The following is a 23,314-nucleotide window of genomic DNA, read 5'->3' as shown; positions in this document are numbered from 1 at the left end:
AGTCTATGAACCTCCCCTTGAATTTGGATAGATTCATTAATGATGAAAATGGCATTATAAAAGAAGCCTGATGATATGATCAAAAAATAATCACATCTTACTTCACATATCTAAAGCAACATATCAAACTTGTATGCTATACTATTTCACTTCTCTCCAATATTTGAGTGATGAATGTTTTAATTTAAATGTAAGAATGGAATACACAGTATTTTGGGAAATTGAAGATATTTCAAATTAATGAATTGATGAAATCACAATGTGAACAACACATACAGGATTCTACTCAGTGTCCCATCCTTGCTCTTGAATATCTACAGAGAACACCCTTTTTTTTAAAATTTTAAATATTCCTCATCAGAATTCTATCATCAACCATGTATTTTTATTTTGTTCAAAAGATATACTCAGAAGTATTCCTTCCACCTCAAAATAATCCCATTTGTATCCAAATTTTACTTATATCTTTCATCCTAACCTAAAAAGGGTGCACGCCTAAGTTTACTGAAAGAAGCCATGAGTCATCCACTCTATAGCTCTTCCATTTAGTCAAGTTTATTTTTCTTTCATATCCTGGGCAGTCCCAACTGGCCCAGAAGTCCATGATGAACAGCAAGTTTTTGATTTTTAATGGATTCCAAAGAATAATTAAGTATACAGGCTGGCAATGACAGAGCTTAACAAATCCCCCATCATCCTGATGGCAATGGAATGTTGGTATTTTCTACCAGTTTCCAAATATATAAAACAGAATCTCATTCCCACTACTTATGTTCTATAAAGTCATCCCAAATCCTAAATTAGCAAATGCTGAACCATTGCTCTTAAAGGAAACAGAGTTAGGTTTCTGGGTGCTCTGTTCACAGCATTTTCATCAACCCACCAACATGTAACCCTGTGTTCTGTTTTTCAGTTTAAAGATACCTTATTTAACATATATTGTTGGTTCATTACTAATGAACTCACAGCCAACAGCATTATAACTCAGGCTGAACATAGCTTCTCTGACACAGGTGCTGTCTCTATAAGACACATCACAGTCTTCTTGCACTTAGGAACACTAAACAGCATTTTAGCATGATACCTGGGGATCATTTTAAAACAGCTAAATCAAAAATAAATAAATAAATAAAATAATAAAATAAAATAGGTAAATCACCAACAAAAAGCACCAAAATGTGGCATTACATATAGTGCAAAAAAGGACACTTGTTTACAAAATGAGAGCTGAAATAAGAAGGAAGACGGGAACATATACACTGGGAGATTCAAATTTCTTGCTATTCTGTGCATGTCTGAGAATGACCACTAAAGCTCCTGAGTACTGGTTTTAGTATAAAAATAAGTTTTCATTGGTTCAGGTCATGATCTCATGGCTCATGAGTTTGAGCCCCGCGTCAGGCTATTTGCTGTCTGCTTGTAGCCTAGAGCCTGCTTCAGATTCTGTGTCTCTCTCGCTCTCTCTCTCTGCCCCTCCTCTGCTCACACTCTCACTCTCTCAATAATAAATTTTTTAAAAAATTAAAAATAAGTTTTCATGGGGCACCTGGGTGGCTTAGTTAAGTGTCCTACTCGTGATTTCCACTCATGGTCAAGAGATCGAGTGGTGAGTCAGGCTTTGCGCTGGTCATGGAGCCTGCTTAAGAGTCTTTCCCTCTCCCTCTGCCTAACCGCCATATGGATATACACACACAAGCACGCTTTTGCTCTCTCAAAAAAAAAAAAAAAAAAAAAATACAGGGGCGCCTGGGTGGTTCAGTCGGTTAAGTGGCTGACTTCGGCTCAGGTCATGATCTCGCGGTCCGTGAGTTCGAGCCCCGCGTCGGGCTCTGTGCTGACAGCTCAGAGCCTGGAGCCTGTTTCAGATTCTGTGTCTCCCTCTCTCTGACCCTCCCGGTTCATGCTCTGTCTCTCTCTGTCTCAAAAATAAATAAACGTTAAAAAAAAATTTTTTTTAAATACAAAGTTTACACAAGTAGGCGAATTTGCAAATACAGAATCTATACATGATGAAGATCAACTGTAATAACTTTCATTAAAGGGGCTTGAAATTATATTAATTAAATCAAGGAACATTTTATTTCCTTTTATGATGAAAAATATGTCCTATAGTAGTATTTGAAAATCTGGAGTCTCCAGATAGATATCTTAACAGTCGTTTGTGCATCTATGCATTTAGAGATCAGTACACACATGCACAGAAATCTCTCAATCCAATATATAAAGGTACTAAACATATCTATTCATATACTCAACAAACATTTATTGAATAACTACCATGTGCCAAGACATAATATTAGGCACTGGAAATACCGAAGAAAAGAGAATAAAGTAATTCTCTTACGGAGTTGACATTTAATGTTGGGGGTGTGGGGGGAAGGCCAATAAATCGTCAGAGGACTTTAAGGGCTATGAAGAAAAATAAAGCAAGATAAGGGATAAGGGAATTGCAGGTATTATCTTAGTTAGGGTAGCCAGGGAAGGAGTCTCTGAAGCAACATATGAACCTAGATCCAAATGAAATGAAGGATTCAACCTTATACAGGGGAATGCCAGTCCAAGAAAAGGAGCAAGTACAAAAGGCCCTGAGGTATAGATGTGCTTGGCATACTAATGATCATCAAGACCAGTGTGGCTGGAGGGTAATGAAGGAAAACTAAAATGAATAAGCTAAAATTAAAGAGATAACCAGCAAAAAAAAAAAAAAAAAAAAAAAAAGAGGTAGACAAAGGTCAGATCTTACAGAGTCTTGTAGGCCATCTAAAAGCTTTGGATTAAATTCTTACTGTGATATGAAGGCACCTGGGAGTTTGCAAACAAGACTGTGACAACACCCATACTTTATGCTTCAGAAGGGTCATGCCACTGAAAACAACTATGCAGGAGGTCGAGTGGAAAGAGACTATTTATGAGGCTACGACAATAAACCAGGCACTAACTGATGATGGTTTAGATCAGGGTCTAGTAGGGAAGGTAGTAAAAAATGGTCAGATTCAGAATAAAAAGTATTTCAAGATCAAGTAACCTTCTTAAAAATGAACTGATGAAATATTACCCAATCATAAATTGAGCGCTCTGAGTATCACATAAGCTGAATATGCATTAAACTATTTTACTTGCCATACAGTGGAGATATGAACAAAATCTTTATTACCTGTGAAGTGTCATTTCATTTTCTTGATACAGTTCAGTCATTACTTTAAGTTTCTGCTGAAGCTTTTGATTCTCGTTTTCAAATTGTGTATTTTCTGACTGCAGAGATGCTTGTTCAGTCTGGAGATTTTTAATACATTCTATAGAAAATTTTTAAAAATCATAATTAAAGGAGTAAATATTTCTAGATGCACATTCACATTTTATAAAGATAAAAATTAGCAAAAAATAATAAATTATTCATAAATTCTTTCCAACAGAAAGTTTATAAGGGATTTTGTTCACCTAAATGCTTTTTAATATTTTAATTAAAGAACTATATAAACTGTTATAATTTTTTTTTTTTACTCCAAGATTTCCCAAAACCTTCAATATTCTATTTCTAGCATTTAATTTTCAGTTAGGAAATCAAAAAATAGTAAAATTTCTCAAGAAAGTTTTGGAGATGAGAGTTCTGAAGGGAAATATTTTAGTTCAACATTTCCTATGAAACTACTTAGACATGATGAACGCCTATTTTTATCTCATAAAAAGTGTACTAGTTAATAACTTAACTTCTAGCCAGCCCTCCTTTTAAGCAAAATTTGGATATATGTAACAGGTCAGACCAGAAATTTGGATCTTCTGATAAGAAATCCTACAAAATCATGCTAGCTTAATGCAGATCAAGATTGGAGAGGGACACCTGGATGGCTCAGACAGTTAAATGTCAGACTTTGGCTCAGATCATGATTTGGTGGTTCATGGGTTTGAGCCCGACACTGGGCTCGGTGCTTGGGATTCTCTCTCTCTCCGTGCCCCTCCCCCACCTCAAAATAAATAAATAAACTTAAAAAAAAAGATTGGGGAGAAAAATACCAGTTTTAGCTTGTTAACTGCTAACCCACCTAAAAGAACTATCTAGGAAAACAAAAAATAACAATTCTAAATAATGGATGCTATATAATTAGTACATCAATTGTTTTTATTTTTTATTTTTGTTAAATTTTTTTTAATGTTTATTTATTTTGAAGGAGAGAGAGAGACAGAGTGCGAGCAGGGGAGGGACAGAGAAAAAGAGGGAGACACAGAATCCAAAGAAGGCTCCAGGCTCCGAACTGTCAGCACAGAGCCCAATGTGGGGCTTGAACTACGAACCACGAGATCATGACCCGAGTGAAAGTTGGATGCTTAACCGACTGAGCCACCCAGGTACCCCCCATCAATTGTTTTTAAAACCTCATTTCTCTTCCAACATCATAACCCCACCTTCTGAATTCCTCTAAAATTGAAATGCCATCTCCCAAAACATGTGTAGGAATCATCACCACAAATCTTTTTTTTTTTTTTTTTTTTAAAGTAGGCTCCACGCCCAAGGTGGGGCTTGAACTCAACCTGAGGTTAAGAGTTGCATGCTTTACTGACTGAGCCAGTCAGGTACCCCCACCACAAATCTTAATACAGGACAAAACTTACTCTGTTTCAAAATCACAAAATCATACTAACATACATTAAAATTTTAGTAATGGCATACTACTTATTCTAATGGTATATAATTATTCATCTATTAATTAAACATATATATCAAAAGGATAGCTTAAAATAAATATGCTACCATTAAATGATTTTAATGTCACACCTGGTCTTTCCACAGAAATTTTTAAATCTACATCAGAAGAAATCTGTCAACCTAGGCTTTAAGCCATTGCCAAGAACTGTCACGTAACAGACATTACTGTTGAATATCATGTGGTAAAACTGGATCATAGGGATGATCTTATAAAAGTTAATAGTTTTGGGGCGCCTGGGTGGCGCAGTCGGTTGAGCGTCCGACTTCAGCCAGGTCACGATCTTGCGGTCCGTGAGTTCGAGCCCCGCGTCAGGCTCTGGGCTGATGGCTCAGAGCCTGGAGCCTGTTTCCGATTCTGTGTCTCCCTCTCTCTCTGCCCCTCCCCCGTTCATGCTCTGTCTCTCTCTGTCCCAAAAATAAATAAACGTTGAAAAAAAAAAAAAAAAAAAAGTTAATAGTTTTAATTTACTACTTTTTAATATCTAAAACCATGTTACACATACAACACTGAAATTCAAAGGTAAGTAGAGTTTTACATGTTTTTTAAAATAATTTCATTAGTTAAGATTGGAGAGGGGTGCCTAGATGGCCCAGTCAGTTGAGCGTCTGACTTTTGGTTTTGGCTCAGGTCATGATCAGGTTTGTGGGGTCGAGCCACGAGTTGGGCTCTACACTGACACCGTGGAGCTTACTTCGGATTCTCTCCCTCTCTCTCTCAAAACAAATAAATTAACTTTAAAAAATAAATAATTTCATTATTTTTATTTCATATGATATGGAAGAAACTGATAGGACTTTACCAACAACAAAAAACTTAGTACTAATTTTTCACAAATTAGAAATAAAAGTCAAAAAAACAATCAAATTGGACCTTTGCATAACTGATTCAATTAATAGTACCTTTCTGCAAAAGTACCTTTATTTAGAAAGACTTTAAAAGTATACAGATATCCTACCTGTAAGCTCTTCCTTTGTCTTATCTGCTTCAGATAATTGAATGTAAATTTGGTTTCTTTCTCCTTCTAAGGTTTTTAAAGATGCATTTAACTTTAGAGAATGGGAAAAGGAAAAAAACAACATTAATCAGTTATTCCAAAAAAGGAAAAACAAAAAATCTCAATATATCATTCCAACTTTTTAAAGTTCTATTACTTTGATAAAATGATCACCTAAAATGCAATAACCAACAATGCAGCTTCCATCTCGAAAAGTTAACAAAGTGATTAGTAGTCGTAAATGTCAAAAGAGAGGTAGAGAAGATCAGTGTCCCATCCTTAAAAAGTGGCTATTTTCATTCTATTTACCTTCAACCCATAAGTTTTAATTAAAGTAACCTTCAAACTACAGTACCACAACTTCACATAGATCAGTAAAGATCAAGATACCACTACTATGATGCAAAAGAAAAGGGATAAACCAGAAGAAAATGGACCAAGCATTTACTTCTCAAATTCGGATATGGGGCAACAGGAATAGGAAAATACTAAGACCAGAGAAAGAAGAATGTTCAGACAGAAATATGAAAATAATATGCTAAACATTTTTTATTTATTCCTTATCTTAAATAATTTGTACAGACCTTAAAATTTTTTATTATGATAAATTCTAAAAATAACAATATGAATTTCTAAAGTTATTATAAAAAGAAAAAAGCAACTGATAAAGAAAATTCTGCTCACTTTGGAAAATTTGGAATCACTTCTATGGTAACTATAAAACAGACTTTTTAAAATAGTTACTAAGGACATATGGCTTTAATCCAAATTCTATTTCTTTTCTCTATCTTTATATTTATATAGTAATGCAAACCTTAGCAGCATGAATCAGTTTCTTCAAAGCTCCTTTTGGTTGATTATCTATAGTAAAAAATAAAAACAACATTAAATTGGGAAAATAGTGCCATGCCACAACAGACATCCAAATGATTTTACTAGTTCATGCAACTAGAGCCTTGTAATCTCTATTCTTGCTACAATAAAGAATTTGAAATAAGGCAGAATGGCCTTGGACATGCTCCCAAGAAGATAAACAAAAAAGCACTGCAAGTACCATAATATTGTCAGATTCTTCACGACTCTCTCTAGAAACAAATTTGTAACAAGAATCTGGTATTCACCCAATACAGTCCACCGTCTCAACTATTCTTAGGATCCTTCAGCATATAAAATATAAGTGGAATTATACTCCAAATTAAAATAACAATAAACGAGCATGCATTTCTATTACAAAAAGAATTGCTTCTTGCAAGACAAAGCAGAAGTAAAAAAGTACAAACAGAACCAACCATATGGGACTGTAATTTTCTTCCAAGCATTAATGCTATCATCAAAGAAAAATTTTTAAAAAAGCATACCTTCTGTTCCTTAATACATGTGTTAATATGTAAGGGGTAGAGAGAGAAAAAAGAGAAAGGTCACAAAAGTCAGAAGAGCTACCACAGGGAGAAACTAGTGAAAGATGCACAAAACACTTCTGTACTCTTTTTGCAACTTCCAATGAATCTATAATCATGTCAACATAAAATTCTCTTTTCAAGTCAAAGGAATTGGTTTGAAAATACAGGGAGCAGCTACAGTGAACCTAACTCCTGAGTTTCCAGACCACAACCAGCAATGGTGATAACAATTTGGGGTGGCCAAGATTAAAGTACTGAGCCATCTAATTAATACAAAGTATCCTCAGGCATTCACCAGTATAACACTCATTTTTCAAACTACCCACCATCCACCCAATTAGCAGACATGGCAGGAAAAATAGGCCCTGAAATGATTATGATGCAATGTGAAAATTGCTATAATGAGGATATGTACAACATATAAAAAGAACAGGAAGGAAAGAGGCTATAAGTCTGTCTGAGGAGATGGAGAAAGATTACTGAAAAAGCTGTATCCCAATTGAAGCTTAACAATAAGGAACGGTGTGAGAGGGACAGAGTATTAGAGACAAATGGAGAAGATGTGCCAAACGAGAATTGTATAAAGAACATGGTACACATAGGAAACTAAAAGCAAATACAAGAGCTACTTATCATTTTTAGCAAAAGAGGATGAATCACGACTTCATACCCAACTGCATACCATTTTCTGATTCACTCTTCATTTCCAATTCCAAGTTATCATCATTTGTTAGGTCTTCTCCAAGCACAGCAACCCAATCTTTCATCTTTATCAAACGTTCAGTCAGAGACTTGACATTTAGTAAAGAGAGAAAAACAGAAAGAGAAGGTAATAATGCCTTTTGCTAACTGATTTACAACTTCTGAATGTGTAGTTATAGTTTAAAAATCAATCTACATAGATAACAGTACATGACCTCTTATTCACCAGCTGATATTGAGACATATACTCTGAAAAACTATAATATTTATTGATTATTAAACTCTGCAAGTTAAAAACCACACTTGGTTATTCCTAAATCAAATACGATACTGGATAATGGTCCATTTTTGCTAAATATACTGCCTGACTATAAAGTAACAAAATATTTACTATATTACATTCTTTCCATACCACAAATAACAGTAGCCATTAACCAAACAGTAAATTTTGTGTGAGATCAAACACCTGCAAGTGAGGTACATGATATATAAAAAGAACACAGGCGAGCCTGGGTTCTATCATAAAATAGAACCTGAACTAGTACATTACAGGTTTTCCAACAGTACTTTTTTGATTTTCTTGAATAAAGAAAGAATTTTCATTGTAAATAATGAAATGACTATGCCATATATTTCTGTGGAAGGGCCCACCTAAAAACCCACTCTGCTCTGTAATTTCTACCCTTTGATCTGTCCCTCTTGAGAGTTCCAGGCAAAAATAACATGGCCTAAAGCTTTGAGTAGAGCTTAAGATTAGCATCTCATTCTTATTCTGCTTAGGAAGAATCTCAAGTTCTTTAGTAGAGTAAGTTTAGGGAAAAAATAAAAGAACATGCCAAATCATGAAAACAACTAAAGCTGGAATCTTCAAAAAATTCATAGCAACAATGTAAAGAGGATAAATGAATAGGTTTCAAGATGGCAATGTTCACTTCACTGCATAGATTACAGAATGTTAGTTTTATATCTTATTACTTGATACTCACACCTGAGTATGTTTGCAGCTTGAAAGCATAAGATTTAAAAGAGAAGGCAGGAAAAAGGGCTAGAAAGGGCAAATAAGGAGTAAGGAAAAGTGAACAAATCCTAAAAGTAAAAATAAGTTACCATATTCTTATTAGAGTCAAGTTTCAATTAGACTTATTTTTTGAAAAGTATTTATCTCCGTGAGAGTACATACAATAGCTAATCTAGGTATTACAGATATTCAGCCAATACATATAACTTCATCTGTCCAATTTCTAAAATTCTTTCCAACCTCTTTTTATCAAAAGAAACAGATGGCAGTCTAAAAGACAAAGGTAAAATCCATTATTCTTTTTTCTCTTCACTCAACACCTAGGCTAAAATACAAAGGACAAAAAGGACATACAGAATGTTGATATATAGACTACAAATCTAAAAGTCTTCAAGGAACACTTGGGAGCAAGATGATAATATCAGTACAAATTAAAATGAATGCCCAAGAAGTACACACCCTCTAATTTGACCAAATAAATTATAAAAATAAAAGTTTCAAAAAACAAAAATTTTCAAATTTCAGAATTAGTATAATATTCTAGCTGCCTCAGTCACTAAAACCAGAAGGCCCATTTACCTTGATCTGATTTTCTTTATCATACAGAACTTGCTCTGCATATGCTTTGGACTCTTCAAATGTTATTTTCTGTTTATTAAGTTGACCCACTTGTTCTTTCCATTCTTCAGCTTCTTGTAAAAGCTAAAATTCAAACCCAACCAAGAAAAAAAAAAAGCAACTTGTTATTTTTCATACTTAGGTGTGAATGAATTTATTTATATATACATACATGATTTTTTTTTAATTTTTTTAACATTTATATATTTTTGAAAGACACAGAGAGAAGGAGCACTAGTGGGGAGGAGCGGAGAGAGAGAGAGAGAGAGGGAGACATAGAATCTGAAGCAGGCTCCAGGCTCTGATGCCCAATGTGGAGCTCAAACCCACAATCTGTGAGATCATGACCTGAGCTGAAGTCGGACGCTTAACCAACTGAGCCACTCAGGTGCCCGTAGATATAACTTTAATAGATGTTATACGACACAATGTGTTGCTGAGAAGGGAAGGAGAGGGTTAGACAGGAGGAAAGAAGGGAAGGAAGGGTGGGGTCCTGTTTTCAAAGAACTTTCAAGAGGGGTAATGTAAAATAAGAGACACTTAAATATTGTTCAACTGATTTACATAATAAATTTTTATTAAATAAGAGGTTTTTTGAGACATACATATGTTAGATTTGGTCATTTCTTACCATCCCTTAAATAATATATAACATGCCGTAACTTATTTGTACTAAAATTTGTTTTTTATATCATGTGATGTTTTGTAGTTAGGATAACTAAACTTCCAGAGATACCATTAATATGGAATACATCAAATTCTGCATAAACAATCTTTTACTTAGTATATACTTTTATAGAAAAAATTTTCTGAACATGATACAAAAGGCAAGGATCATTATAAAACACAGATTTGACTACATAACACTTAAAAACCTCACAAATCAAAAAATAACAAAATCTAAAAGCAAGTAACTAGAAAGGAACTCTTAAAAATATATGCGGCAAAGGATTAATAATCTTAAGATGCAAAGAGCTGTTAGAAGTCAAAAGAAAAATAAGAAAAAAAATGAATGAGCAAGCAATTCACAAAAGAAATGGCCCATAGAAATATAAAAGTCCAAATCTATTAAAACTTTAAAACTCTATTCTATCAAACAATAATTATTGGATTTCTCTGCAAAACTAAGGCATCTTTCCTAGCACAAGAAAACTAAACTTTTTCTATGCGTGTATAACACAATAAGAGAACACCAACAGATTAAAAAAAAATGAGGATTTTCTTGCAGAAAAAACTTTGAATTTGGTTATTAGTGGACTCTAGTAAATGACTTAAAGAAATTGCATACCCAGCATGCAGTCTTAAGAAGTTAGAGGAGTATATTAGAACATGGCATCAGTGAATGTAGGATAGTTTATTTTAAGAACTTGAGTGATTAAAAAGGAGTTAAATGAAAGTAGATGTAAAGAATAAGACAATCTAGGTGAAAATTTTTCAAGATAGAAAAGGTCAGTTTTGATTATAACAGCAAATTTAACACAGCATTTACGACCACTTTCTCCTGAAATCTACTAAGATAAGAATAAATTTACTAAAAGATTTAGGGGAGAAAAAAAGAAGCATAAACCCACAAGAAAAAAAGAAAACAGGTGATGAAGAAAAAGGCAATTCTAGAAGTGGAAAGCAGAAAGAGATATAAGTATGGTAAGAAATACAGCAGAGCAGACAAATCTGAAATCTACATAGAAGATGGGAAAGTCCAAATGTAAGTTGACTTCATACAACCCAAAATGCTTAGAATTTGGAGGCACCAATACTAGGGCTGTAAGTAGGATTGAAAAGAGGAAGACTGAAAGTTTGTATAAAAAATGAAAAACAAAAAACAAAAAAACAGAAAGTCCCTGCACATACATACACATACATTTTGACTCTCCATCCATCCTTCCCACTCACCCATATCTCTCACATGCATGTGCGCACACACACGCACACACATATAGGTCTGGCAAAAGCCTAGAAGGTTATTTTCTGGAGAGGTAGAAAATGAAACTCTGGGACACTTGGCCCAGGTGAAAGTGTGAGTAAAATATTGAAAACATAAAAGGATAAAGTAAAAGCTGACTTAATGGATAGTGACACACCAACAACCCCCACCTGTCTTAGCTGCTTGCCACACTGTTGGCAAACAGGCTTATCCCTCTCAAACAGAAACTGTGGAGGAATTATCCCTGTGGAAAATGATCTTCAAATACCAACAACTGGGGATCTTCCAAGGAAACACCCTAGCCAGATTACCCTACAGAACAGCCTCCCAGTAACACACACTGAGCTTCCAATTAGATATAAAGAGCTTCACTATCAAATGAGCAGACTGCCATGAATCACCTAATAACTGACTTTAAAAAGAAACTTAGTGGGGTGCTTGGGTGGCTTACTCGGTTAAGCATCTGACTTTGGCTCAGTCATGATCTCACGGTCTGTAGATTCGAACCCCGCATCGGGATCTGTGCTGACAGCTCAGGACCTGGAGCCTGCTTCGGATTCTGTCCCTCCCTTGCTCACACTGTCTCTCTCTCTCTCTCAAAAATAAGCAAACATTAAAAAAAAAAAAAAAAAGAAAAGAAACTCATAGATAAAAGACATAGACCCAAACAGAAAATAAAGGAACTCAAAGTAAACAAAACAACTCAGGGAACTGAAAAACACTTCAAAAAAGAAAATAATAATAATAACAATATCCTCAGCAAGCTAAGACACGGCATCCATAAATGAAAAAAAGGCATAAGCAAAACAGGGGCACCTGGGTGGCTCGGTCGTTAAACGTCTGACTTCGGCTCAGGTCATGATCTGGAGGCTCAGGAGTTCGAACCCCGCATCAGGCACAGTTCTGACAGCTCAGAGCCTGGAGCCTGCTTCAGATTCTGTGTCTCCCTCTCTTTCTGCCCTTCCCCCCACTCGTGCTCTGTCTCTCTCAAAAATAAATAAAAACATTAAAAAAAGAAAAGGCAAAAACAAAATAAAAAAGACCACTTACAATTGAAAAATATAGGAGAATAAGTCAACAAAACTTGCAAAGAAAGAAAACAAAGAGGACATCTTTTGGGGGGGGGAAGGGGAGAGTGCGTGCATGCACACATACAAGCAGGGGAGGAGCAGAGAGTGAAAGAGAGAGAGAGAGAGAGAGAGACAGAGTCTCAGGCAGACTCCACACTCACTCAGCCTGAGCCTGACATGGGGCTCAATCCCAAGACCTTGGGGTCATGACCTGAGCCAAAATCAAGAGTCAGACACTCAACCAACTGAGGCACCCACATAGCCCAAGAGGACATATTTAAATAACTACTATATAATCATACAAAAAAATCCCAGAAAAAGCATGAAATAATTTCCCAGAACTGAATCAAAACCAAGAGTTTCCATATTAAGAGTATGAAAAAAGACTCACACATCATCATGACATTTCAGAGAACTAGAAACAAGGAAAGATATAAAAGCTTCCTGGGATGGAACAGGTGGCTGGCTCAGTCAGTCCGTCCATCCGACTCTTGATTTTGACGTAGGCCATGATCTCACAGTTTTGAGATTGAGCCCTATGTCAGGCTCCGAGCTGATTCTCTTTTCCTCTCTCTGCCTCTCTCAAAATAAATAAATATTTAAAATCTTTCAGGGAGGAAAAGAGCAGATCACAAAAAGATTCAGCAATCCAAATCTCATCTGACTTCTCAAAACCAATACTGGAAAGTGAAGACAATGGACCAATATCAAAATTTCAAGAAAAAAAACTTTTCCAATCCAGAAGATATCCAACCAAAATGTCAATAACCTTGAGAGAAGACATTCTTAGGCATGCAAAGTTTTTAAAAGTTACCTTCTATACCTATCTCTCAGGAAGCTAATCAAGAAAATTAACCACAAAAGAGCAAGTCTTGGATACAGGAAATAGAAGATCCAACACAAGAGAAAGACAAGGGAATAGATGGGAGTGAAGTGAAATCTCAGGACAACAGAATCATTAACAGACCTAGAGAAAAAGTTCCTATTGGACCAGGAGGATGGAAGGCCTCAGGAAGGATTGCTTCAAGAAAAAAATAAAATTAGTACATTAACAAAGCATTTGAATGCACAAAGTTATTCAGCATCTCCAGAAGACAGATCTCCATGGTATATAGGAAACAAAACTAACCCTAGAGCAAATAAAATTTTGGGTAAAACAGAACATGTAGTAAGAGCACATCACGTGGCTTAGCTATAACATTTAGAAAACTGTAAATAATGCAATCAGATGAAAAACTGTCCCATGGAAAAATTTTAACTGTATTGGGAGAATACTGAGACACTAAATATATGTGGGTGTGTGGGAGTATCTCTACATATGAAGAAGGAAGAAGCTAAATCCTCATTTGCTCTAACCACCAGAACTGCTTCTATCTTTAGGCCCCGGACCCATAGCTTCAATCATTCTCATGGATATTCGCTGCCTTCCTTCACTCTGGCTTTAAGGAGTTGGTCCTAAATCCTATTTGCTGTGATTATTAAAATTTGCCCTGGCTCGTTTTCACTACTGGAGGAAAAAGGTAACAGGAGTATACACTTGTGCACCCTATATCAAAGACATATCAAAGGATATTCAGGAGACTGTCCTCCTTTCCTGCTTCCCGGGGAAAGCCTAATCTTGCCGCCAGGATGGGTCAGTCATGAGTATGCCCAGAACATTTATAACTATGTAGTCACAGTTAAAGAGTCCCTACAGAGTACAAACCTGTTTCTGGCTTTCCTGAAGTTGGGAATTTTCACTCAAAGCATCTTTTATAGCTATCTTAAGTCGTTCTTCATTCATTTGAAATATTTTGAAGGTCGTTTTGGCCTAAGTAAAACACAACATATCAAGCTTATAGGAATTAATTTAATATTATAACTCTTTTTTATACATACTCCCTAAAACATGGAATTAAAGTAAAAAAAACATGACAATATTAATAGGAAAGACAGTACAGGCTACCAGAAAAAAGGCTACCAGGGTCCAGTCAAGGCTCTGCCACTACCTTGCCATGTGACCTTGGACAAATGATTTAGCCTCTTTTAACCTTTTATGTGCTTTCTAGCAAATTTTGTTAACTTTTTATTATCTGCCTCTTTTTTTTAAATATGAAATTTATTGTCAAATTGGTTTTCATACAACACCCAGTGCTCATTCCAAAAGGTGCCCCCCTCAATACCCATCACCCACCCTCCACTCCCTCCCACCCCCCATCAACCCTCAGTTTGTTCTCAGTTTTTAAGAGTCTCTTATGTTTTGGCTCCCTCTCTCTCTAACCTCTTTTTTTTTTCTTCCCCTCCCCCATGCACTTCTGTTAAGTTTCTCAGGATCCCCATAAGAGTGAAAGCATATGGTATCTGTCTTTGTCTGTATGGCTTATTTCACTTAGCATAACACTCTCCAATTCCATCCACGTTGCTACAAAAGGCCATATCTCATTCTTTCTCCTTGCCACGTAGTATTCCATTCTGTACATAAACTACATTTTCTTTAACCATTCATCAGCTGATGGACATTTAGGCTCTTTCCATAATTTGGCTATTGTTGAAAGTGCTGCTATAAACATTGGGGTACAAGTGCCCCTATGCATCAGCACTCCTGTATCCCCTGGGTAAATTCCTAGCAGTGCTATTGCTGGGTCTTAGGGTAGATCTATTTTTAATTTTTTGAGGAAACTCCACACTGTTGTCCAGAGCGGCTGCACCACTTTGCATTCCCACCAACAGTGCAAGAGGCTTCCCGTTTCTCCACATCCTCGCCAGCATCTATAGTCTCCTGATTTGTTCATTTTAGCCATTCTGACTGGCGTGAGGTGATATCTGAGTGTGGTTTTGATTTGTATTTCCCTGATGAGGAGCGATTTCATGTGCCTGTTGGCCATCTGGATGTCTTCTTTAGAGAAATGTCTATTCATGTTTTCTGCTCATTTCTTCACTACATTATTTGTTTTTCGGGTGTGGAGTTTGGTGAGCTCTTTATAGATTTTAGATACTAGTCCTTTGTCCGATATGTCATTTGCAAATATCTTTTCCCATTCCGTTGGTTGCCTTTTAGTTTTGTTGATTGCTTCCTTTGCAGTGCAGAAGCTTTTATCTTCATGAGGTCCCAATAGTTCATTTTTGCTTTTAACTCCCTTGCCTTTGGGGATGTGTCAAGTAAGAAATTGCTGCGGCTGAGGTCAGAGAGGTTTTTTCCTGCTTTCTCCTCTAGGGTTTTGATGGTTTCCTGTCTCACATTCAGGCCCTTTATCCATTTTGAGTTTGTTTTTGTGAATGGTGTGAGAAAGTGGTCTAGTTTCAACCTTCTGCATGTTGCTGTCCAGTTCTCCCAGCACCATTTGTTAAAGAGACTGTCTTTTTTCCATTGGATATTCTTTCCTGCTTTGTCAAAGATTAGTTGGCTATACTTTTGTGGGTCAAATTCTGGGGTTTCTATTCGATTCCATTGGTCTATGTGTCTGTCTTTGTGCCAGTACCATGCTGCTTGATGATTACAGCTTTGTAGTAGAGGCTAAAGTCTGGGATTGTGATGCCTCCTGCTTTGTTCTTCTTCTTCAAAATTACTTTGGCTAGGGGCGCCTGGGTGGCGCAGTCGGTTAAGCGTCCGACTTCAGCCAGGTTACGATCTCGCGGTCCGTGAGTTCGAGCCCCGCGTCAGGCTGATGGCTCAGAGCCTGGAACCTGTTTCCGATTCTGTGTCTCCCTCTCTCTCTGCCCCTCCCCCGTTCATGCTCCGTCTCTCTCTGTCCCAAAAATAAATAAACATTGAAAAAAAAATTAAAAAAAAAAAATTACTTTGGCTATTCGAGGCCTTTTGTGGTTCCATACAAATTTTAGGATTGCTTGTTCTAGCTTTGAGAAGAATGCTGGTGCAATTTTGATTGGGATTGCATTGAATGTGTAGATAGCTTTGGGTAGTATTGACATTTTAACAATACTTATTCTTTCAATCCATGAGCACAGAACGTTTTTCCATTTCTTTATATCTTCTTCAACTTCCTTCATAAGCTTTCTATAGTTTTCAGCATACAGATCTTGTACATCTTTGGTTAGATTTATTCCTAGGTATTTTATGCTTCTTGGTGCACTTGTGAATGGGATCAGTTTATTTGTCTTTCTGTTGCTCCATTATTAGTGTCTAAGAATGCAACTGATTCCTGTACATTGATTTTGTATCCTGCAACTTTGCTGAATTCACATATCACTCCTAGCAGACTTTTGGTGGAGTCTATCAGATTTTCCATGTATAATACCATGTCATCTGCAAAAAGTGAAAGCTTGACTTCATCTTTGCCAATTTTGATGCCTTTGATTTCCTTTTGTTGTCTGATTGCTGATGCTAACACTTCCAACACTATGTTAAACAATAGCGGTGAGAGTGGACATCCCTGCCGTGTTCCTGATCTCAGGGAGAAAGCTCTCAGTTTTTCCCCATTGAGGATGATATTAGCTGTGGGCTTTTCATAAATGGCTTTTATGATGTTTAAGTATGTTCCTTCTATCCCGACTTCCTCAAGGGTTTTTACTAAGAAGGGATGCTGAATTTGGTCAAATGCTTTTTCTGCATCAATTGACAGGATCATATGGTTCTTATCTTTTCTTTTATTAATGTGATGTATCACATTGATTGATTTGCGAATGTTGAACCACCCTGCAGCCCAGGAATGAATCCCACTTGATCATGGTGAATAATTCTTTTTATATGCTGTTGAATTCGATTTGCAAGTATCTTATTGAGAATTTTTGCATCCATATTCATCAGGGATATTGGCCTGTCATTCTTTTTTTTTTTTTTTTTGCTGGGTCTCTGTCTCGTTTAGGAATCAAAGTAATGCTGGCTTCATAGAATGAGTCTTCATAGAATGAGGGAAGTTTTCCTTCCCTTTCTATTTTTTTGGAACAGTTTGAGAGAATAGGTATTATCTCTGCTTTAAATGTCTGGAAGAATTCCCCAGAGAAGCCATCTGGTCCTGGACTCTTATTTGTTGGGGAGATTTTGGATAACTGATTCAATTTCCTCACTGGTTATGGGTCTGTTCAAGTTTTCTATTTCTTCCTGTTTGAGTTCTGGAAGTGTGTGGGTGCTTAGGAATGTGTCCATTTCTTCCAGGTTGTCCAGTTTGTTGGCATATAATTTTTCGTAGTATTCCCTGATAATGGCTTGTGTTTCTGAGGGATTGGTTGTAATAATTCCATTTTCATTCATGATTTTATCTATTTGGGTCATCTCCCTTTTCTTTTTGAGAAGCCTGGCTAGAGGTTTATCAATTTTGTTTTTAATTTAAAGTCTAGTTTGTCTGATATGAGTATGGCTACTCCAGCTTTCTTTCGACTTCCAGTAGCATGATAGATAGTTCTCCATTCCCTCACTTTCAATCTGAAGGTGTCCTCAGGTCTAAAATGAGTCTCTTGTAGACAACAATAGATGGATCTTGTTTTTTTATCCATTCTGATACCCTATGTCTTCTGGTTGGAGCATTTAGTCCATTTGCATTCAGTGTTATTATTGAAAGATATGGGTTTAGAGTCATTGTGATGTCTGTAGGTTTCATGCAATTTTTTCTGTTTATCACATTGAAGATTTCCTGCCATTCCTTTCTGGCCTGCAAAGTTTCAGTAGATAGGTCTGTCATTAATCTTATCGGTCTCCCTTTATATGTTAGAGCATGTTTATCCCTCGCTGCTTTCAGAAATTTCTCTTTATCCTTGTATTTTGCCAGTTTCACTATGATATGTCATGCAGAAGATAGATTCAAGTTACGTCTGAAGGGAGTTCTCTGTGCCTCTTGGATTTCAATGCCTTTTTCCTTTCCCAGATCAGGGAAGTTCTCAGCTATGATTTGTTCAAGAGCCCCTTTCTCTCTCTTCCTCCTCTGGAATCCCTATTATACGGATATTGTTGTGTTTCATCACATCACTTAGTTCTCTAATTCTCCCCTCATACTCCTGGATTTTTTTATCTCTTTTTCTCAGCTTCCTCTTTTTCCATAATTTTATCTTCTAATTCACCTATTCTCTCCTCTTCAATCTGAGCTGTGGTCGCCTCCATTTTATTTTGCACCTCATTTATAGCAATTTTTAGCTCCTCCTGTTTCTTAGTCCCTTGATCTCTGTAGCAACAGATTCTCTGCTGTCCTCTATACTTTTTTCAAGCCCAGAGATTAATTTTATGACTATTATTTTAAATTCATGTTCCGTTATATTGCTTAAATCATTTTTGATCAATTCGTTAGCTGTCGCTACTTCCTGGAGTTTCTTTTGAGGAGCATTGTTCCGTTTCATCATCTTGGGTAGTCCTTGAGGTAGCTCCAAACTGCAGGGCACTTCCCCTGTGCTGTCCGGAGAAAGTTGTGTTGGTGGGCGGGGCCACAGTCAGACCCGATGTCTGCCCCCAGGCCGCCGCTGGGGACACAGTCAGACTGGTATGTACCTTATCTTCCCCTCATCCAGGGGCAGGACCCACTGTGGAGTGTTGTGGCCCCTGTCTGGGCTGCCTGCATACTGCCAGGCTTGTGGTACTGCTTTGATGGGATCTGGCATATTAGCCGGGGTGGATCCACAAGGTGCACAGGGCGGGAGGGGCAGGCTTAGCTCGCTTTGCAGTTGTTGTCCCCTGTGAGAGGGGCCCTGCGGCACCAGGAGGGAGGCAGACCCAATGGAGGGATGGATCCACAGAAGCACAGGGTTGGGAGTTTGTGCTGTGCAAGCAAGTTCGGTGATGGGAACTGTTTCCCTTTGGAATTTCGGCTGGGGGATGGGAGAGGGAGATGGCGCTTCCCAGAGCTTTTGTTCCCCAGCCGAGCTGAACTCTGTCTTCCAGGGCTCAGCAACTCTCTCTCCCGGCGTTGTCTTGCCCTCCCCGCTCTCTGAGAGCAGAGCTGTTGACTATTAACATTCCAGATGTTAAGTCCCGCTGGCTGTCAGAACTCACTCTGTCCAGCCCCTCTGCTTTTGCAAGCCAGACTCGGGAGCTCTGCCTTGCCGGACGGACTCCCCCTCCACTGCCCCGACTCCCTCCTGCCAGTCCATGTAGCACGCACCGCCTCTTCGACCTTCCTACCCTCTCCCTGGGCCTCTAGTCTACGCTTGGCTCCAGAGAGTCCGTTCTGCCAGTCTTCTGGTGGTTTTCTGGGTTATTTAGGCAGATGTGGGTGGAATCTAAGTGGTCAGCATGACCTACTACGCAGCATCCTCCTACGCTGCCATCTTCCTTGTCTATCTATTATCTGCCTCTCTTAACAGAATTTAAACTTATTGAGAGCTTTTCTATTTTATCCACTAATGGTAAGTGCCAAGCACTTTCAACGGTGGTACACAGCAAGAGCTCAATAAATACTTGTCAAATAAAATAAAATGAAGTTTCCTAAAGTACCTTCAATAAAAGAACTATATCTACGACACCTATATCTCAAATTCTAGTATTATATCTCTTTCTTGAATCATAAAATAATAAAATTAAAATGATTTTCAAAAGCAACAGACCTTCTAGACTATTTCAACTTACTTCAGCCACTTGTGATTTGAGAGATTTTGATTCATCCTCTAGAGACTGTATCCTTTTTGAAATATCCACCATCTGGAAAGACAGTATCAATCTATAAACAAGTATTCACTAAATTTTTTTGGTTTCCAAGAGGCCATATATCTTAGATATATTGTTATCCTAACACTTTCACTCAAAAAATGCGGACTTAAAATTAAGAAAACTTGTCAGCCATATGCTTAAAGGGATTTTATGTGAAAGTTAGACAACAGTAATTCATTTCATGTTTACTCTTCATAACATTTAAGTTCTATAGGCTCAAGATAAATCCCCTAACATCACATCTTACTAAATAATCTCACACACATCTAGATCTTCCTTACTACAGATTTTAAAATAACAAATAAAGGAAAGTTAAAATGTTTTCAAAATGACTTATGAACAATAAAAAAAAATCCACTAAGTATGTGATAATTCAACTTTATTTATGTAAGCTACCTCCATAGTACACATAGAAAATTTCTGTAAGAATACACAAGAAACTTAACATGGTAACGGTAAACTGTAACAAATAAAAAAGCTACTGGATCTGGAAATTTTTACTCTCCCCTTAACAGCCTTCTGTATTTTTTTGGATTTTTTAGAGTACATATAATACTTTAACTGATACCTATTAAGTTTTTTTAACTCAATAAATTTCCTTTTCCTGCAGTCTCCTCAAACACAAATACCTTACCAATTCATCTTGTTCAGAATGCTTAGATTTCTCTTCTTTTAATTGGTTTTCCAGAAAAAGTATTTCATCCTCAAGTTCAGATTTAGAGATGTTCAGCTTTTCATAGACTGCCTAAAAGAGAAAGCCAACTTTATAAGATAGACATAGGATTTTTTGGTTATGATAAAGCAGATGAGTATAATCAAATACATATATTTCAAATTAAATAAATTTCATTTACATATTAGTTCATTTTTATAATATTTAAATAACAGCAATACTAGCAGAGGTCAGCAAACTTTTTCTATAAAAAGCCAGTGAGTAAATATTTTAGGCCTGTAGGCCATGTAGTCTCGGTCCCAACAACCCAACTCTGAGCATGTAGTGAGAAAGCAAAGACATTATGTAAATAAATGAGCATAACTGTGTTCCAATAACATTTATTTACAGGGGCACCTGGGTGACTCAGTCGGTTAAGTGTCTGACTCTTGATTTCAGGTCAGGTCATGATTTCATTGTCGTGAGATGGAGCCCCATGTCAGGCTCCACAATGGGCATGGAGCCTGCTTAAGATTCTCTCTCCCTCCCCCTCTGCCACTCGTGCACTTGCATGTACTCTCTCTCTCTAAAAAAAAAAAAAAAAAAAATTTTTTAATTTTATTTACAAAAAAGTAGAGAAACCAAACAATCTGATTAAAAATGGCAGAGGACCGGGGCGCCTGGGTGGCGCAGTCGGTTAAGCGTCCGACTTCAGCCAGGTCACGATCTCGCGGTCCGTGAGTTCGAGCCCCGCGTCAGGCTCTGGGCTGATGGCTCAGAGCCTGGAGCCTGTTTCCGATTCTGTGTCTCCCTCTCTCTCTGCCCCTCCCCCGTTCATGCTCTGTCTCTCTCTGTCCCAAAAATAAATAAACGTTGAAAAAAAAATAAATAAAAATGGCAGAGGACCTACATAGACATTTTTCCAAAGAGGACACGTAGGTGGCCAACAAAGAAATGAAAAGATCCCCAACATCACTGATCATAAGGGAAATGCAAATCAAAACTACAATGAGGTATCATCTCACACCTGTAAAAATGGCTAAAATCAAAAAGACAAAAAATAACAAGTGTTGGCAAGGATATGGAGAAAAAGGAACCCTTGTGCACTGTTGTTGGGAATGTAAACTGGTATAGCCACTGTGGAAAACGGTATGGAGATGTCTCAAAAAGTTAAAAGCAGAAATACTATATGATCCAATAATTCTACTGCTGAGTATTTATTCAAAGAAAACTAAAACACTAATTCAAAAAGATACACACTCCCATATGTTTATTGCACCCTTATTTACAATAGCCAAAATATGGAAACAACATTAAGTGTCCATCAATGGATGAATGAATAAAGAAGATGTGGTATATATACAAAATGGAATATCATATAACCATAAAAAAGGATGAGACCTTGCCATTTGTGACAATGTAAATGGACCTAGAGATATTATGCTAAGTGGAATAAGTCACACTGAAAAAGACTAATACCAAATGATTTCATTCATATGTGGAATCTAAAAAACAAAACAAATAAACAAAAAGCAGAATCAAATCTATAAAATCGGAGAACAGACCGATGGTTGCCACAGGAAAGGCAGTGGGGAGATAAGCAAAATGGCTGAAAGGGAGTAGGAGATACAGATTTACAGTTATGGAATGAATAAATCATGGCAATAAGAGGTATAGCACAGAAAATATAGTCGAGACTGTAATAGCATTGTAAGGTGACAGATGGTAGTTGCACCTGTGATGAGCATAGCATTAAAGTATAGTGATACTGAATCACCATGTTGTAACATTTGTGTCAACTACACTCAAATAAAAAAATTAAAAAACAAAAACAAAACAGAACAGGTGCAGAACCCAGAATATACTTTGCCAACCTCTGCTCTAAAGCATTATAAAGGAAAAAATGAGAAGTCTGATTTAATATAATTAAAGATATAATAAAAAATAAACTAAAAAATTAATCAAGATTGCTTCATAGTAATATTCTGAATTGAATTATGACATATTTTCTGGGACTTTTTAATTTTAAATGATTAATCACTGAATTATTCCAATTTGATTTTAAACACTGTAACAAACATACCTCTGATATTTGTGATCCTTCAACAAACTTGTTTAAAAAAAAAAAACCAAAAGATTCAAATAATTTAATGGAAGCCAAGAAAAAAGAAAGAACAAGTACATACTATATTATAGTAGTTAAAACACTTATTTCTATATATTTTCCCAAATTTGGTTACTTGATTATATGAATTCCCGGATTTGAGTCAAAATTAGTCTATTGTTTCGATTTTATCTACCAATTCAACCATGAAATTTTTGTAATTCTATCACATATAGTTTATGCTCAATTACATTTACCAATTTTAAAAATAAACACTACATGGTTCTTCAAATTACTAAAATCAGACAAAAACTTCCAAAATGTTCATTTTAATTTTACTGCTAGATCATGTAAATTCAATGCCTTAAAAATAAATCGATGTGTTTTATTTTACCCACAATACTACCAAACTTGAATAAATGCTTTTGCTGTCCAGTTTTTGCTCTTCTGTTAGACGGCTAAATTCCTTATACAGTTCCTTTTTTTTTTTTTTTAATCAAACTAGTAAGTTACTACTGGAACAGTAGTTAAAATAGGTCAATAAATAAAATAATTTCAACAT

The 23,314-nt window shown here is 36.5% G+C and overlaps 1 protein-coding gene across 14 annotated transcripts in view; it reads right to left on the bottom strand.

The window, feature by feature from the left end:
- The window catches only part of MIA2 (MIA SH3 domain ER export factor 2), a 109,182-nt gene that overhangs the window by 34,554 nt on the left and 51,314 nt on the right, over nt 1-23,314 (bottom strand). For 6 of the 14 annotated variants that reach the window (XM_030318998.1, XM_030319001.1, XM_030319005.1 and 3 more), the window contains 10 exons: nt 22,732-22,758; nt 20,631-20,741; nt 19,916-19,987; nt 14,135-14,239; nt 9,397-9,519; nt 7,780-7,888; nt 7,056-7,064; nt 6,512-6,558; nt 5,659-5,749; nt 3,155-3,293 (listed from right to left, as the gene is read on the bottom strand). In XM_030318998.1, the coding sequence (XP_030174858.1) occupies nt 3,155-3,293; nt 5,659-5,749; nt 6,512-6,558; nt 7,056-7,064; nt 7,780-7,888; nt 9,397-9,519; nt 14,135-14,239; nt 19,916-19,987; nt 20,631-20,741; nt 22,732-22,758 (833 nt within the window). The remainder of the gene's footprint in view (nt 1-3,154; nt 3,294-5,658; nt 5,750-6,511; nt 6,559-7,055; nt 7,065-7,779; nt 7,889-9,396; nt 9,520-14,134; nt 14,240-19,915; nt 19,988-20,630; nt 20,742-22,731; nt 22,759-23,314) is intronic. The other 8 variants (XM_030319000.1, XM_030319006.1, XM_030319009.2 and 5 more) reach the window with 3 other exon arrangements.

Source organism: Lynx canadensis, chromosome B3 (genome assembly GCF_007474595.2).
Source record: "Lynx canadensis isolate LIC74 chromosome B3, mLynCan4.pri.v2, whole genome shotgun sequence".
NCBI classification, from domain to species: Eukaryota; Metazoa; Chordata; class Mammalia; order Carnivora; family Felidae; genus Lynx; species Lynx canadensis.
This window is presented reverse-complemented; position numbering and strand designations above follow the sequence as displayed.